The following is a 17,735-nucleotide window of genomic DNA, read 5'->3' as shown; positions in this document are numbered from 1 at the left end:
AACAAATGATCTGACTGAGTATGAAACACCAGAAGGTCATTTTATTTCTATGGATTTTAACTGCGGACTTTGAGATGACCTCTAAGTTCAGCTCCAGTGTGAGACGTGACCTCATTGATGGGAAACGGCCAATAACGGCTGCCCCACCCTGCTTGTGTGTCAGAAGCCCTGCAAAAAGGGACTTCAGATGTACTGTACAAAATGTGTGTGCCTCCTGTGTGTAGAGCAGAGAACCATAAATAAAACTTGTATTTTTGACTCTCAATGTACAGTAAGTTTGTGAGCGGCTCAGAGATCCCGGCACTTACTCAGTCTTGAGTGTATAAATGTGACTATCGAGGTCAGAGGGAACAGAGGGAACAGCCGATAAAGAAAAGGAAAAATCCCCAGCAAAGCAGATTTTCCTCAGAGCTCACGACTCCCTCTCTCTGCTAATCAGCCTGACAAGTAAAATCCCTGGCTGTGTGCAGCAGAAACCCCCTCACCTTCCGTACATAACCTGATCATGGAACTTTAATCCTATAAAGAATGTCTGCAGCTATGTTAAGACATCCGAGTGATCTGCGGGGAAAGCCTGGCCTGTTATCTCTGCCTCATGCAAGGGATGCCAACTTCCTATGAGCATTTCCTCCCTGTTTTATAAGAACTAATATGAATTAAAATTGATGTGTTATGTAATTTAATTTCCGTAACAAGCTAAAACATGCTACTGAACATGAATAGACATTTGTAAGCTCTTTGTCCACGAGCTCTTTTACTTAATGTTGCAGGTCAGAGCTGGAGAATGTAACAAATCAACAAAGTGAGACTGCTAAATGAACTGTGTCTACAAGTGATACAGTAATTACAGGATAATGATGCATTCTATTTCCTTCATGCTTCATGATTACCTGACTCGGAGTGGTTGGAAACAGGACCACAGGCACGAAACAACAAACAAAACAATAATTCCAACACAAGGTCTAGCTCAGTGAATGGAGTAAGCAAAGTAGTCATGGAAAAACCAGTTGTAGAAAACCTCCAGATGCCTCCACAAGTATTACTCATTTAGAACTGCCATGTGTAGCTGTCAACGATGACCCAACAAACATTAAAGTCTAGTTTTTATCTTACTTATATTTTATAAAAGCTGATTATACTATAAAAAACTGTATACACCAATTTTTCATTTAAATAAATAAGGGGCTATATATTTTAATGCAGTGTTTACTGTTTATGTCAACCTGAACATGACCCATGATGCATTTCAGGTTTTGCATGTACTGTATGTGTTTTTGTCTCACCGACAGTGCTGGACGGTTGCACTGATGCAGCTCTATCCAGAGACTTCTGCTTCTTGTCTTTGTCCTTGTCCCTGCGTCGATGGCAGCGGTGGTGGTGGTGATGGTGGTGGGCTCGGTCCTGGCCCTGCCCTGTTGAGGACTGGGCCAAGCCAGGCCGCTCCAGGTCGTACTCCCTCAGCCCGACCTCCTGGTAGAACTGCGGCGTCAGTGAGGACGCTGAGCGCCTGATGGGACTGAGGTCGACGATCGGCTGCGAGGGGAGAAGAGACGTGGAGAGGCGTGATGAGAGAGCGGAGCAGAGGAGAGGCTGTGGTGGTTTTACCCAAAGCCCTTGATCTGGATCACCAAAATATCCACGACACACAAATGACACAACCGGTGGATGGCAACCTTTAGTCTAAAGACCGACGCTCAACCCGTTCTTCTCCAGGCAGAGATGTTGGAAATGTGTGAGAAGAATGAACACAAATCTGTGACAAAGTTGAATACTTACGTTTAAGGAACTTACACAGTTTGTAAGCCAGCAGGCGTCTCTGCTCGTGAGCAAAGAAGAGGAGGGGTGTTGTCATTGGCCTCTGTGAAGCTTTTTGCAATATGCTGCTTCTGTCCTCAGACAGAAGTGTAATCCCTCTGTAAATAGCTAATACTTGCAAAACATCACATTGTGTTTTACTTAAAGGAATATGTCACTGAGGTCATTCCATGAAATCGGTAACTTTTGCGTCCCCAAGAAGTAATCAGTCATAAAATTATGATAACAACAAATTAATATGTAATTTAAAAATATAACATTACCATGTCTTCTCTCCTTACTATAACATCAAATTAAAGTCAATTAAATATAATTTTAAATAATTAAAATGACTTTTATGCTGATGAGGGTGAGGTTTTTGGCCTGTCCCTCACTGTTGTTGTTGTACGTCAACAGGACTTTTTATATGTAAAATGTTGGCAAAATGTTAAAACGTTCACATTTACATATTGTTATAAGTATGATCTTATTGTAAAACAGTGTTTTTGGTAATAATATATATTAATTATTATAAATATTTACCAATTTATCGGTGTCCCCTGATTTTATGTCAACCCTGTTACCCTAACCAAAAAACCCTAAAAAAAACAATGGTACATCCCAGATTTGACATGGTTGACAGGAGTTTGCATCATCTCTTACCCAGGATGCTAACAGCTCAGTAACAAGTAGCTTTCTCTCATCTCTTATGTGCTATTTTTGATGTTTTTTCAAGGTTGGACAGGGGGGGACAAGCATACAACGTCAACCCTGTTACCACTTTTTAACATATAAATCTAAACAATTTTCTATTTCTCATAATATAATCAATATCTACAGGTAATTACCTTTCAAAGCACATAGCTTGCCCTTTAGCTAGCATTTATTTCAGCTAGCAATGGGCAAATTAGCTTGAAATAGTCAACCCTGTTACTGTCAACCCTGTTACCTTTGCAGTGTAGACAATAGAATGTGTGTCCTGTTACTATTACTCTTGTCAACCCTGTTACCATAACTTCAACCCTGTTGTTGTCATTAATTTGATAAAAATGTTTTTAAAAAATGGTATTTCAACTGTTACCATTATAATTAAAACTATATAGACTATATATAGAAAATATTCTCAATAAACTCTAATTAGAAATACTGTATATTGTAAAGTTTATGTCGGTAACAGGGTTGACAAGATTAGGAAAACATTAAAACTGTAATAAAATATGGAATTTCACAGCTTGAGATGGCACAACATCATTTCTTGTCTTTTTAAACTTTCTTTGATTCCTGGCTACTTAAAAAACAGCAATTAAATATAGTTTAAATTTTAACTTTTCAAAGTTGAAAAGTTACCGATTTCATGGAATGACCAAACCCATGTTGGATTGAAAGGTGGCTCAGAAACGTCTATAGGCCTGATTCATGTTGCTGTCAGAGGGAATGTGGAAATACAAACTCAGCAGATGGATGTATAGATTATATAAATGAGACTGTTGTCTTTAGCATGACTTGATTTTTTTTTGCCTGTGTTCCAGATAAGTTACTTTAAAGTGAATGGGACACATAAGAGAATACTTTAAGGGGGGCTATCTGTAAGTTTTGCAGTTGAGACATAGCCAACTTAAGCATCAACAGCACATTAACTATTAGTACAGTAGGTGTTCTTCTTTCTACCTGATCAATGCACATACAATATTTGTTGGACTCCACCAAGTCCTGAGGAAATATTTGGCCCTAGCTGCTAAATCCTCCACTACTGTGTGTGTCACTACTAATATAACTCAGCAAGTTGTTCATGAAACATGATGTGTGTGGGCCGTGAAATCAAAACAATACAGCTGTGTAAAGCTGGAGGGCGTGAGTCAGTTGACACCTTTTATATATAAAAAGTATAAAAATGATTCCAGCAGCTTTAGTATCAAACAGTGGCATATTCCTTTGATGTTTCATATTAACTCTTTTTCCTAAATGGATTAATACTTTTACTTATTTTTTGAGGACATTGACATTCACCCCGCCTGATTCTTATCTTACTGACCAGTACAGCTACCAGGCCACAAACTGGTGTGATAGGGACCTGGGACAGCAGCTAAGACAGCACCCCACCTGCTGGTTACTCTGTAAACCAGCTCGAAAGTTTTTGGATATGTTATTTGTCTTGATTCATAACAGGTACAGGCACAGGCCCAAAGCTTAGGGGTCTCTAGTGCTGAAAATGCATTTAGTCATCGTGAGTATCTTAATACTAAACAATCAAAATGTTCCTCACTTCCTATTTCGTAAGCAGATTTGGGTGTCTGTGCTGTCCCTTTTGTTCCTACCTCACAGTCTAGCCTGTAGCTACAGTCAAAGAACAATATCACAACACTGCAAAAAAAAAGAAATTAATATTACTAAGTCATTTTTACTAGTACACAGTCTTAAAATCTTAAAATCTGGCATTAATTGCAGTTAATAAATCCCCTCTTTACTTCACATGACTGAAAGAGACATGAAGTAAAGGGGGTAAAAGATTCAAGAGATAAATCACTTGTTTGCTTTAGTGTTTGTTGCATAAAATAAGATTTTAAGACTGAAAATCAAATGACAAATAAGGCAGGGCGGGTTTTTAGTGGTGTAACCAAAAGAAAAGAGTTACTTCAAAGCAGGAAAGTAGCAGTACTGTCCTTGCCTTGTTTCAGAATCACACACCTACTCACAAAATAACTACACACTACTACACTACTACATTACTACATAACAACACACACATACGCACGACCACATTGTACCAAAGTGTAGAATTGTACTGCCGTAGTTAATGGCTGAAAAGCAGGACAGAGTGCTCGACAAACCCCCGCACTGAGATAGTTTTCTAGGGGTGTGAGTATGATTTGTATAGGGTGTAAATTTGTGTGTTGCATGTAATGTGTCCATCAGCAATTGCATGGGATGAGCAGTGTGTAGTGTATGTGTAGGAGGGTCACTTTGTCCATGGTGGTGGGAGGGTGTGAACCCTGCACTGAGATGAGAGGAGCACATGGAGGCAAACATAGACATGAGAGGAGAAGAAGAAAGAAGAAGGAGAAGAAGCGGGAGAGGACGAGAGGAGGAGCCAAGAGAAGTAAAGAGGAAAAGAAAAAAGAGAAAGGTGGCACAACAGGTGGTACATACTGCCAGGTGGGTCCCAGGGGCGTGGCGAGGGTGGCTCCGCTATCAGACAGCACACACAAGAGGGAGGTGGGCAAAACATTAGCAGTGGGCATTGAAATAGGAGAAAGGGAGGAGGAAAAGACTCCAGAGGGATAATTCTGGTGTTATTCTAACTTTGTCCTTACACCAACCAAATCTCATGAAAACACCAAAACCAACTGATCAGGTATCATCTGCAGACAATCTCCCTTTAGTTCTGTCATCCAAAACCCATTAAAACACATTCACCTTCCTGCTGTTGGATACACTCACTGAAACACCAAATGTTCATTCATCTGCTCTGAAAATACTGCACCATTTAGCTCTAAGCAACATTTTGCACCCCTGGGCCTTTTTTATACATCATGAAACTATTAATCCTGCTCTATTTTTAAAACAATTACTTGGCTGTGTACTGCAGACAGGGCAGAGAAGTCAGAAATTATTAAGTGAGGGAGCAGCACCGTTTAGTTTTTGGTCTATTCATGGGATTTTTGGCACTAACAAAAATATGGAATAACGCCAGATACATCCTTTCAAAGAAAGAGAGAGGGAGAGATCCAAATGCAACGTAAACATACAAAGACAGGAGGAAAGCACGTGTTCAGTGTTGTGGGACAGAGCAGGGTGACAGAGAGAGACATACAAAGACACAGAGGCAGATAAACAGTGAAGCTAAACAGACAAGATCACAGAGGTGCTACAGTCCAGGAGACACAGGAGTGATGGACAGAAAAATCATCTGACATGACATCCATATGCAGCAGAGAAGAGCAGCAACTGTAAAAAGTGAACATCTCTTAAGGTGAATGACAAGTGAAATTCAGAAAAACAAAAGGATTATTGAAGTCATGCAAACTCTGGTGTTAGATTAGATTATAATGTACTGAAAGAAGATTGTATGAAATGTAAAGATGGATGATATTATGACGTTTTATTGTATTGTTTTGCTACAAAAACCAAATGTACTTCCCCATACAACTTACAATAATTCCCAGAATATTGTATTTGCATGATGAGGTTAGTTCAAAAAAGAGCAGAACTTCACAAATAATTTCATCAGTTTATATTTTCATGAAAAAAAGGGCTATCTGTCTGAACTGCGCAATTAAAATATCAGGAGCTGTGGGTGTAACAGATTCTGTGGATTACACAGACTGGAGGCAGTGAGAAACAGCAGCTCAGAGTTCAAATCCACAGCAGCTCTAAATTTGCTGTATCTCCTCTGTTTAGTCTTCACAAAAATAGCAATTTTACCCTCAGGGAGAATCTTGTACAAAATCTATTTCTTGTCACGTTGCCTCCCAGCACCAACTCCGTAGTTAACACAGACATCAATCTCCTCATGTTTGTCACAGAAAGACTGGAAATAAGCAAATTACACACAATGTCGTACTATTCCTTTAAAAGAACAATCACAGCTGTTAGTAAATTTCATTTTGAGTTTGTTCCTCTAGCACATCTGATGCTGTTCTCATCAGCTTTATCAATTATTCAATTAAATACCATTTTTCGTAACCTAAAGCAGACACAGGCAGAAATTCAGGTTTCTGATAATGAAGGTGGTAATAATCAACCAAGACATATGTGAGGTTTTGTAGAAACAGCAGTCAGTTTAAAGGTAGTTCTAAATAATTACTGTATATGGCTAATGTAATGTAATGTAATGCATAATTCAGTTAATAATCAGACATTTCTAAATTGATCGCTGGCTACTGATCGTCCATGTTGCTGCTGTGTCCGTCTCTAGCCTGGATCTTGAATTTCCTCCTCAGTAAAGATGACAAACAGATTAGAGAGGTCAGTGTCAGCTGGATGAACTGATGCAGAGTGACAGAGAGCAACTCTGCCTCAGTTAGCTCACGGCTGCTCTCACTAACTGGCTACCTCTCAGTCTCCCATCAGCCACTTTCCGCCCTTTTCTCTGTCTCCCACCTCAGCTCTTTGTTTGAATATTTCATCAAGGAAAAATTGCAGGTATCCACAGCGTCTGCATTGTCTAAACCTGTGACTATCACAAGGATGCGACTCAAAGAAAACAACTGTGAATGAAACAAGGATCTTTTATCTGTGAGCTGTAAAAAACAAAAGAGGCATGATGAGCACTCAAGAGCTTACGTAGTACTCAGCATTGAGTCTGGGCAGAGAAGCTGCTCTGAAGTGTCCTTCCAGGCTGGGATATTCCTCTGTGTCGGAGATGTTCTCCACCTGTTTCAGCTCCACCACCTCCTGAAAGAAAAGTGGAGGCAACACAGATGACACAGATTTCACCAAAAGACTGTAAAATAACAATTAGATGAAGAACTATTCTTGGTGATTTTTTGTACCTGGGGTCTGGTGGAATATGGCACATCCTCTGACTGGCCCCTCTGTAGTTTCCTTCGACCTTTGGGTCTCTGAGCTGTCTGAGAAACATCTCCGGACTGGGAGTGTTTTATTGCACTCCTCTGGTTTGATCTGTGAGCAGACATTCAACAGCTCTGACTGGGAACATTCCCATTTCACTCTCACGGTAGTCTGGTGCACATACAGTATGGTTTCACAAAATTAAAGACTGTGCAGAGGTCTAATAACACTGGAAGTTTTTTCTTTATCGTAACACTCAAAATGCCTGTGTAAATGAATTCTTTCAGAAGTCAAACAATTGGGAGGTGCTTTGTTAACTATGATTTTTCTTAATTTACCCAGAATTCATGACAAATTAGTACTTCACAAAGCCAAGAAAGTTCAGAACTCTGACTGTCAGTAAGCTCTGAGCTGAAGTCTTTATGGAACTTCCTCTACCTATAAACTCAGGTAATACCATGAGTTGTAAAAAATAAGTTGAATAGTCCTTTAAGATAAATCAGTTTAAAGGGATAGTTCAACATTTGGAACGGAACGTTACGAGACAGAGTTGTTTTCGAAGTAAATGTCCCTGTCTGACACTCAGGCGACAGAGAACATCTCTGCTCACCTAGCAGACACGTCAAGGCTCCAACAACAGCTCAACCTGGATACAACTCCCCCAGGGGAGAGGGTGTCTCCGTACTGACAGTTCGGTATTCAGGCAGTGAACCTGAGTGTGACCCTGGTTTACAGTAAACATTAACCTGCTCCTGGAGATTATTCCTGCACAACACTAAAAGGATCAGCTCATCTTCTGTTTGAATCGCTGCTGCTCCCTGTGTCTGCCACCAGACCTCCACAGCTCTACAGCCCACTAACTTACCTGCTGTTCAGTCACCACACACTTCTCTAGTCACTTCACCAGCTTCCTGAGCAGCTCACATTCAGGATAGTGATGGGAACTACTGTATATATGTGGCTCGACTCTGCTCTGACCTGCGATGACCCTGCCTCTCTTGGCTGCTGTGCGCATGTTTGTCTGTGGTGGGGTCCTGGCTATTAGGAAGACCTGGAAACGGGTGGGTATGAAAGTGAAATGACACACCTTTTCTGGTGCCACGAGGAGAGAGAAAGGGGAAAACCTGCTACAATGTTGGGACTAGGAGTGTGACACACCAGGATCACTCTCTCACTCTCTCCTACACTATCAATTACAGTAAGCGACTGCCACACCTCATAGCATTTTGGACGTTTCTCTAGATTTATTATCTTCAAATGGAGACATGATATTTACTTTAAATCTTTGTCACCACAAACTTGAACTAATCATCATGATCCAGACTTAACAGGTGCTACTGATAAAACCCCTCACTGAAATCAGTTTGTTATGACATGTAGCTCTTGCACTTATAAAAGCATTTAGACTAGAGAATAATAGTTAAATAGAGACAAAAGAACATCAGAGGGAAAGACACTCATGTACAAAATGCACCGTGACGCAATGACGTAATACTGTGGTATCATTTAGACTGGGGATGTAATATGTTAAATACTCCTTGTACTTACATTGTGTCCCTGTTTATTGAAGTGGTGGCCATGGTGGTGGTGGGCAGGGCCTCTGGCTTAGCGTCTGTTTCAGGCAGAGGTGGGAGGGGCTGTTTGGGGCTGCAGATGGGTGGTTCTGCTTGCTGTATGTGAGTGAGGGGCAGCATAGGACGGAACAACGCCCCCAGTTTACTCTGCAGGACAGATCAACAGCAGTCGTCACAAATGGAACCATTATATGGACATTGACAAATAGATTTTAGCCACAGCAGAAAGACATTTATAAACAGTGGAGCACCAAATCAGTTTATATGAATTACATGCTCACCCATCTTCTTAAAGGTCAAACATAAAAAAAAAACATCTGTCTTGATACTTTTATTTATTCAATCCTACCTTTTATTTCTCATATTTAGCACCACGACTCACTTTGTTCGAGACAATAAATGTTTCTGCAGTCATACAAATCATATTTCAATTTCTCGAGATGGATTTAAGTTGTTATATCTTTGCATATAAAGTTAAATGATCCTCTCATTGACTTTAACTGTTCTTCTTATCATGAAATACGATTTTTTTTCAAATCCAACAAAAGAATTAAACATTTTGTCCTTGATTAAAATTTGCTAGAAAAAATAAATAAATGAGTGATGCTGAAAACTGGATTATTTGTTTTACATATACAGTATATTTTTCTACATATATACATATATATATCTTTATTGCAGACTCAGGGTCCATAGCAAGACAAACACAAGAACAGACACAACACAAACGATAAAAGAGAAAGCTAAAACATAGAAATATGGATTTACATAGTTCATATCAAAAATAGAAATTACTATAAAGTTAAAAAGAGACAACGGTACCATTCCACTCGCACTCCGCCATCAAGTTCTTTTAAGTAAGATTCTTACAGTAATGTATCGTTATAAGCAACCTGTAGTTTTTTCATGCTTGCTTTCTTGTAGTTAACCCACAGGTATGCGGTTTACATAGTGGTAAATTCTTAAAATTTTTATTCCTTACTTAGGCATCCTGTACTCTTTGCTACTGTTACAAGTGAATTTCCCACACGTGAGATCAATAAAAAGTCTTATGTCTTATGTCTTAAACATACGTAGGATTATCTCTCTCACTGAGGTTTGTTGGTGTCTAAATGAACACAGAGCTCTTCACACTGACATTTTGTCAACACACTGTACCTGAGTTCCTGCTGCAGGATTCTGCTCCTGGAGCCTCTTGGCACGATTCTGCTTGTAGTAGTCAAAGATCATGAGTGCTGCGTAGACCTTCCCCACTGTCAGCTCATTGTCTACAGGAGGAGAGAGCGGAGGGAGACACAGTTCCTACATCACAACAGTAGATGGTGCCACAGCTCAGAGCAGCTGATGTGAACAGTGTGAGTCTGGCCGGTGAGGGTGTGAACTGCGCTGTGCTGTTAAAACACACTGCAAAAAATCTACATCTTCTCCAGGAAACAGTGAATCTTCCATTACTGGTTATCTAAGAGTGCTCGGTCATGTTTCATTCGTTTTTACAGACTAGTGTTGATAACTTGATATCTAGAAAACACACATAATATTACACATCACCACAGCAACATGAAGACAGCTCACATTTCTCTTATTTGACACAAGATGAAATGACTTCACAACTCTTTTGGACTTTTTGACACGTTTTTAATAATTAAGATTTTCAAGGCTCAACCACCACTGGTAAAAATAATTATGGATTTTGCCTCATCTATTATTGAATTTTTTTTTTTTTTTTGGAATGATTTTATTTAATATATTATTGATATAAACAAGTATGTGTCTTTTCAAAATGCCAATTATAATTATTTTAATTAGTTCCCAAAATACATCGAATGATAGAAGAATTCAAGTGATCAGCAAAAACTCAACTAAACAGAACATGGCTCACTCACATTTATGTGGCGTCACCAGCAGGTCGACAGTCTTCTGCGACAGGTTAGGCCAGACTCGGCTCAGCTCCCTCTTCAGGTCAGCGTCACACAAATTCTGCGCAAGGACCCCTGGGGACGCACCCACAAACATGTCACATCAAATCTGCACCACAGTGATCCCAGCATTCACATTAACGTCAGAGCCGCTGGTTCGGCTGCGAGGGATTCTGGATTTCGTAGTTTCAGTCTCTCACCAGATGCCAGTTTGATGTCCAGGGCTGTGCGGATCAGGGCCATCAGTGTGGAGGTGAAATGCACTGTGTTGTCATCTGCAATAGGCATGTTCATCCTCACCAAGCGCTGAGAGGAACAGGAGCAAGAGAGGAGGGGCCATGAACCAGGAACTTACAATCAGCTCAGGGAGAGGAGGCTGCATTTAAGATGGAACTATGAGTTCAATCAAATGATAGATAATTAAATATTTGGCTTTGAAGTACACCAATTTTGGTTCACAGCCAGGTTAATAAAGCTTTAATAAATATAATAATAATAATAATAGTAACAATAATAGTTTTGTATTGAGTCTGAATTTTTACAAACAAAATAAATTATCTAGGAAAAAAAGATCCACTGTGAAATGTGTGGACTTTAAATAAGGATCATTATAATTACATCAATTATTTGTTCATCATCTGTCTTTTTTTTCTTTTCTTTTTACATCCTTAATTATTTAGTATTCACACATGGCCAACGATGCTCCCCATAACAGATAAACTCACATTAAAGAACCTAGAGTCACTGAATGTTTGGCATTCTTGCTTGATCAATGATATAATAATAGATACTAGTAATTGTTATTTGCTATCAAAACATGAACTGATTCACCAATCAACTAGTTCAGTGTAGACAAAGGCTTCAGCCTCTGTGTCCACAACAGCCTTTCTGCTGCCTGTCTGAGCACCACACAGATGAATGCAGAGCGCCTGTCTCTTGCTGCTGCTGTTTCCATGACACTATTACAAATCCACTTAACTTGTGAAAGTTGTGTTTCTCAGCACTGTGAGCTCTGTGAACATGATAAGCTCTTATTGTTGCAGTAAACTAGAAGCAGACTCATTTCTTTCAGAAAAGAATCACTCTAAAACACCTGGAGTGAAAAGACAGGTTGCTTTAAGACACACAGCTGTGGATGGAGACACATTATTCACCAAACTGTTACTGCAAAATACAGACTTCATCTTAATGCAATATTCATGTTATATTTGTACTGAAAAAGCTACTGGGCCCTGTGATCATTCCACTCCTCCATATTGCCTGTTATAATATTCCACTGTAGTGAGCGCACACTGTAAAGATATGAGGAGAAAACCCATGATGCAGAGTTCAACTGAAGCTAATATGAAGCTTGAATGATTCTGATGATCTGTAATATTGATGATCAGTAATCAATAAGTAGTAGGAAGGCAGGTTACAGTGACCAGTTATACATACAGGCCTTTTAGCGCACTGCTAAGATCATACAATACATAATCTGAACCTGTCTGTAGTGCATCATTTCTGACCACAATGAAAGAAAAAGGTTTTCTGGAAAAATGAACCTGTGACAGAATAAAGTAGGTCACTGCACAGGAATCAAGAAAACACCTAATTTATTTTTAGAATATTTGCTGTCAGTTAACTGATGAGTCACTGACAATTTTGTGAAATGATTCATCCTTTCATTTATCAAGCAAGAATACACAACATTTGAGCTTCACCAATGTGAATTTGGTGTTTTTTTCTGATTCATATTGAAGTAAACTCAGTTTCTTTGCTCTGGACTGTTGACTAGACAAAACAAGCAGATTCAAAATGTCACCATGAGCAGTAATATGACATTTTCATTTTATTTTCCAGATTAAACGATTAATCTGTTCTATCAGTTATTGGCCTTGCGTTGCTGCAGTGTTTTTTAAAAACAGATACTATTGAGCAAAGAGGCTCAGTTATCATTAATTCATCACTTCTTTTGCTTTTCCAGTATGGTATGAAACTTAAAAGTGCATCAGAGTTTGACTGTAAAAAGTAGGAACGGATAAATCCATGCCATGCAGAACTACTGAATCAATGCTGCAGCGACGTGACTCATACACAAACGCATGCTTGAATTAGTGCAACACATTCACATTGAGGCTGGATGGAGGCGCAGACATGTACTAGAAATAAAACTTTTAAAAAGAAAAAAAAAACAAGAGCTACAGAGAAACATCAGAGACATTTGTGAAAAAAGGGGAAAACTGCAGCTGATGGTTCCCATTTGATTCGAACCAAGTGAAGGCAAAACAGAGACAGGGGAGAGAGAAAGTGTATTCACTCTGGGATCATAACAACACATAAGAAGAGGCGGAGCAGTGAGAGGAGAGAGACAGTCTAAAATATCTCTGCATGTAAAGGCAGTAAGAGAGACAAAGAGCAGACACAAGCAACAAACAGACAGACAGGAACAGATCCCTAAAATACACATGCAGAGGACACACTCAAAGAATAAATATGTACAGTACACGCACACACAAAGACACACGCAGTGCAGGTGGAAGATGGGGAAGAGAGGACAGAAATCCCTCGACATGGTGAAATAAAGATCGTTCAAAGGAGAGAGTGAAGCTTAGCCTGAGGACAGAATTTCAAACAGGAAACTGGAGGGAAGCAGGTAACTCTCAGGTGAAGATGTGTTCGTTAGGAGGGGACGGTAACGAGGAGTGACATCAATGACATGGTGGTGGGAGGGACGAAACAGAAAAAGGAGGGTTGTGGGAAAGATGCTCTCATGTGCACTGCTGCTCTCTCTCTGCCTTTGTTCATGTCGATTCACAAAAACAGGAGTTATATTTGGAGATGCCACCACGTCAGACCCAGACATTTTTAACTGGGGCAAGGGCAGGGATGTTTTAAACGTGATGCATTTCGACAGCTGTGCACGCACTGGAACCACTCACATTAAGTCTGCATGCTAAGAGGTAAGCAGCTGGCACAGACGCTACCTGAGGATTGTTGCACTGTATATGTTACTCTCATATTTCTGCTCTTGCATATAATCATGAGAGACATGTGCCAGTGTCATTTTCTTTCAAGCTGCTGAATGAGCTGATGAGACGAAGATGAAAATGTCCTTACATGCCTCAGCCTGCAGCACTTACAGATATCTCAGTAAATCGTGATTAGAATCTGAATCCAGAAGTGATTGAGAACTAAAGCATTCCATAATTTGTCAAATTTGACACCAAGTTTAGTTTGAAAGCTCCAGTTTTTGAGATATCCTGAATCAGCTCCTCAAATGAAATTTTAGCCACTAGTGAGAGTTGCAGTTCATTTCCACATGATGAATCTGTGACAACTCCAACATTCACTCTCCTTTTAGCTCATCTGGACTCATTTTAGGACTCTACATTTCATGTGTGACTCCATGTGTCAGTCAGATAGTGTTCCTGAGGCAAACCTTAGGGGGAAGAAGAATACAGCCATGCTAGCTGTATTTTGCGTTGCTAGGCACTGTGATGTTCTTGCTAAACGCTAACATCAACAGGCAGTGTAAACATGCTGGTGGTCTCTTACTATGTTAAACATCATAGTTTAGCATGTTAGCATGCTAACATGAATCAGGACACAGAGTGGGCTGAGGCTGATGGGATGTCAGGTCTGACCAAACAACAGTGGTTCTGAAAATATCTGGTCATAAACCAAAGTGTGTGACAAAGTGAAATGTTGACCTGAGGTTGGTGCTTTCACTAAAGCTGTTACAATTCATGCTGAGGGGAACGTTCATGTCTGCACCAAATGTCAACGCAATGCATACAGAAGCTGTTATGACCTCACACTCTGAGCCAAAACTGTCTCTTTGTAGTGATGCTAGATGAAACTTCTTGAGATGACCGGTCAGTAGCAGTCTTCCCTTGGGGACCGTGACTTCCCCACAAAACACAAAGCAGTTATTTGGCCAGTCACCCATTGGATAGCATCTTCAAATGGATTTTCTCGATCTTACAGATGTCTGCAGTCAGTTCAGAATAATCAAACAAGTGCCTGAGGGGAGAGCACATTTTAAATCCTCTCTGCTCTTCTGCTTCTTAGCTGGATGTATGTTAAATCCACTGTAAGAGCCAGAGAAGAACAATGTACAGTCTGTGGAAACACTGGTTTACCACCTAGCAAATATATACTGCATCACCTCAGACAGACTGACAACATGTGTGAGATGCAACTTGGAGGCTCTGGATGTCACTTTATCTTAACCCTAAGGTTTGCATACGGAAAGCTATCACACAGGAATGCACACTTCAACTCCTGCAGCATAATCCCTGGTGCTTTAGCTGCTAGCGGCTCCTCTAGGTGTTGAGGAGAGCATTAAGATTGTCATAAAGTTTACTTTCTGTTTGTCTGACATAACAGCTGATCTCTTTCAAGGCCATTTACTGCAGCTGTAACTACCTAACACACGTAACAGCCCTTTTTCTTTCAGTTTGCTTTGCACCAGCAGCTGGAGCTGTTGTTTTTACAACCAACACCTTCTATTTTCTCACCAAGATGACATTGCGGAGTCAATATTATGGCTTTGCTCCACTCTCTGATCTATTTTCATTTATTAGTGTTATAGCCCTACCACAGACAGAACAGGAAAAGACCATAGAGCTTCACAGATAAAACAGACAGAACGACACAGCGGCAGACAAGAAGATACTGACTGCAACACACTGACAGAAGCCTGGAGATGTTTGACAGGTGGAAGCGGGGAACCAGCAGTGAGGGAGGAGGAAGGAGTGATTCTACCTTATAGGCGATTCGGGGCGGACATTTCTTTCCCAAACCTAGTGGAGGGGACATGTCGCGAAGCATCTTGTACATATCGCGGTAACTCATGCGTCCGCTTCCCAGGGGAAAGGCAGTGGGAGGCCATGGAAGGAGGGATGAAGATTTCCCGGATGAGGAGGTAAAGGGATTAAAAGGAGTAGGGGGGAAATGGCATTGGAACAAAAAGTGGTAAAACCCAAGAGAGAGAATGGGAGAGAAAAAAGAGGGAGACACAGAAATCCTTGTTAATAAGATTTCCAGGATATGATGATCTGGAATGCCATCCTAGCCGGATTCACAGACTCAGGAATGGTTTCCAAAAGGAAGAAGAAGGAGAGGATGCTCCAGAGGATTCCCTGCACAGAGGTGCTGGATGGAGGGATCCTGGTGGAAGATATGCACTTGGGAATGAGAGTGCATTTTATTCTAAAGGAATATGACACCAAAAAAAAAAAAAAAGATCCTTTGAGAATCAAACACTCACCACCCACCAAAGATGGCTCTAATAAGATAGCAGCATGTTAATATTGTTCTCTTTCTCTCCAATTAAACAGGGGATTTGAAGCCCTCACCAACAGCACTAGGCTGTGCAGTGATTTTGCTGTACTGTGATGTAACTGAATACAACAAGTAAAACAACAGAGAATATTTTGAATGTCACAAACAGTAAAACAAGTCTAATAGACCCAGTAATGAAACCTCAAGAACTCATTTGGTCTACACGCCTATAGCAACATTCAATAAAAATAATGGGGCACCATCTGTGTTTGTTACTTTTTTCTCTCTTCACCATCAGAGGACATGAAGTAGAGACAGTAGAAAGTTAAAGGTAGGTAGTGGGTCTGTTTTATTCTTTGGTCTTTAACTTGCAAGACAACTTCAAAAATCAGCTGAATAAATGAATAAAGATCACTGATGAGCAGCAATCTATACTCTGACTTCTTCAGTTGAACAATGTGGTAAAAGAACAGCTTCCCCCAGTGTCTGTCTAACTGTCCTACCTAGTGTCTGAATGTTTTTCAAAGTTGTTAGGGTTTTTTTTTTGTGTTTTTTTTTCTTTTACACTTCTACAGGGGAAAAATGCATTTTTCTGCACGACTAGTTTGAGAAGTCTCTATGGATGTTTTCATGTTCTTTTCATTCTCCTCTTTTTTTGCCACAACAAACAAACAAGCTACAAACTTTTCAGAGCCACCTTTCGGAGGGGTTTGGTACGTCACACTTAAACAACAGACTGAGAACATTTTGGTGGAATATCCCTTTGAGATTCCCTCTGTTTCTGCATGCTAAGAGACGTCAGCAGTAACCACAGTGGAAACAAAGCACACAATGCTCTCTCCTCACTACCCACTCCTCTGTCACTCCTGTGTTTAGAGGCAGGAAAATGTTCGACATTGCATACGATGCCATTTGTTTGAGCCTGACTTGCGGCATTGTTTCCTGCGCTCGCCATGGTTATCTGCCAGCTGGTTAGTGGAGGATCGATGCATGTTTGTATGCGTAAGTGTTCGGGTCATTCTCTGGCACGGCAGGGAATGAGAACAGACATTCACAGTCTGAAACCATCACAGTCCCTTTGAAAACAAAAGGACTGTGTGGGAGTGCAAACCTTATAAGCCACCCTGTTAGGGCACTTCTTCCCCAGGCCCAGAGGAGGAGAGATAAAACGCAACAATTTGTACATATCCTGATAGCATATCCTCCCGCTGAAAGAGACGACACATGTTCAAGAGGTTAGGTCACAGGATATTTCATTACATCTGTTTATAATGGTCTGTAATAAATGAGAGGGCATCAACAGGCAGGGACATATCAAAAAAGAGCAGCATGAAGAATACAATACACCTTGGTTTCAACTTTTACTTCCTGACTGGGAGAATGTGCTGGAACATTAAGATCTTTTTTTTCTTTTCTTTTTTCTTTTTTTTTTTTTTACATTTTATCTCTTCTAGAATAAATGTTCTGCATGTTTTGTTTTTTATAATTTCTCAAAGTGAAAGTCTAAATGCAGTTTAAAAGCTCTCTCCACTTTTTTAGCCTCAAAGTATTCTCATTATCTAAAATATAGGATGCCCGTTACTGTCTTAAAGTCCAGGTTAAACCACCTGCTCCTGAGCTTTAAATACACTCCTCTCTGCAATCTGACATAATGATGAGTTATAGCACTTGG

The 17,735-nt window shown here is 40.2% G+C and overlaps 1 protein-coding gene across 1 annotated transcript in view; it reads right to left on the bottom strand.

The window, feature by feature from the left end:
- cacna1bb (calcium channel, voltage-dependent, N type, alpha 1B subunit, b) overlaps positions 1-17,735 on the bottom strand; it is a gene marked incomplete at both ends in the record, with an annotated part of 162,452 nt that overhangs the window by 4,669 nt on the left and 140,048 nt on the right. Inside the window, 9 exons of the mRNA XM_083983117.1 lie at positions 1,284-1,533; positions 4,942-4,980; positions 7,078-7,188; positions 7,287-7,416; positions 8,854-9,026; positions 10,038-10,147; positions 10,763-10,870; positions 10,996-11,101; positions 15,545-15,641. Coding sequence (XP_083839243.1) covers positions 1,284-1,533; positions 4,942-4,980; positions 7,078-7,188; positions 7,287-7,416; positions 8,854-9,026; positions 10,038-10,147; positions 10,763-10,870; positions 10,996-11,101; positions 15,545-15,641 — 1,124 coding nt within the window. The remainder of the gene's footprint in view (positions 1-1,283; positions 1,534-4,941; positions 4,981-7,077; positions 7,189-7,286; positions 7,417-8,853; positions 9,027-10,037; positions 10,148-10,762; positions 10,871-10,995; positions 11,102-15,544; positions 15,642-17,735) is intronic.

The sequence above is a fragment of the Trachurus trachurus genome (genome assembly GCF_905171665.1).
Source record: "Trachurus trachurus genome assembly, chromosome: 12".
NCBI lineage: Eukaryota > Metazoa > Chordata > Actinopteri > Carangiformes > Carangidae > Trachurus > Trachurus trachurus.
The sequence above is the reverse complement of the archived record's forward strand: the minus strand, read 5'-3'. Positions and strand labels throughout refer to the sequence as shown.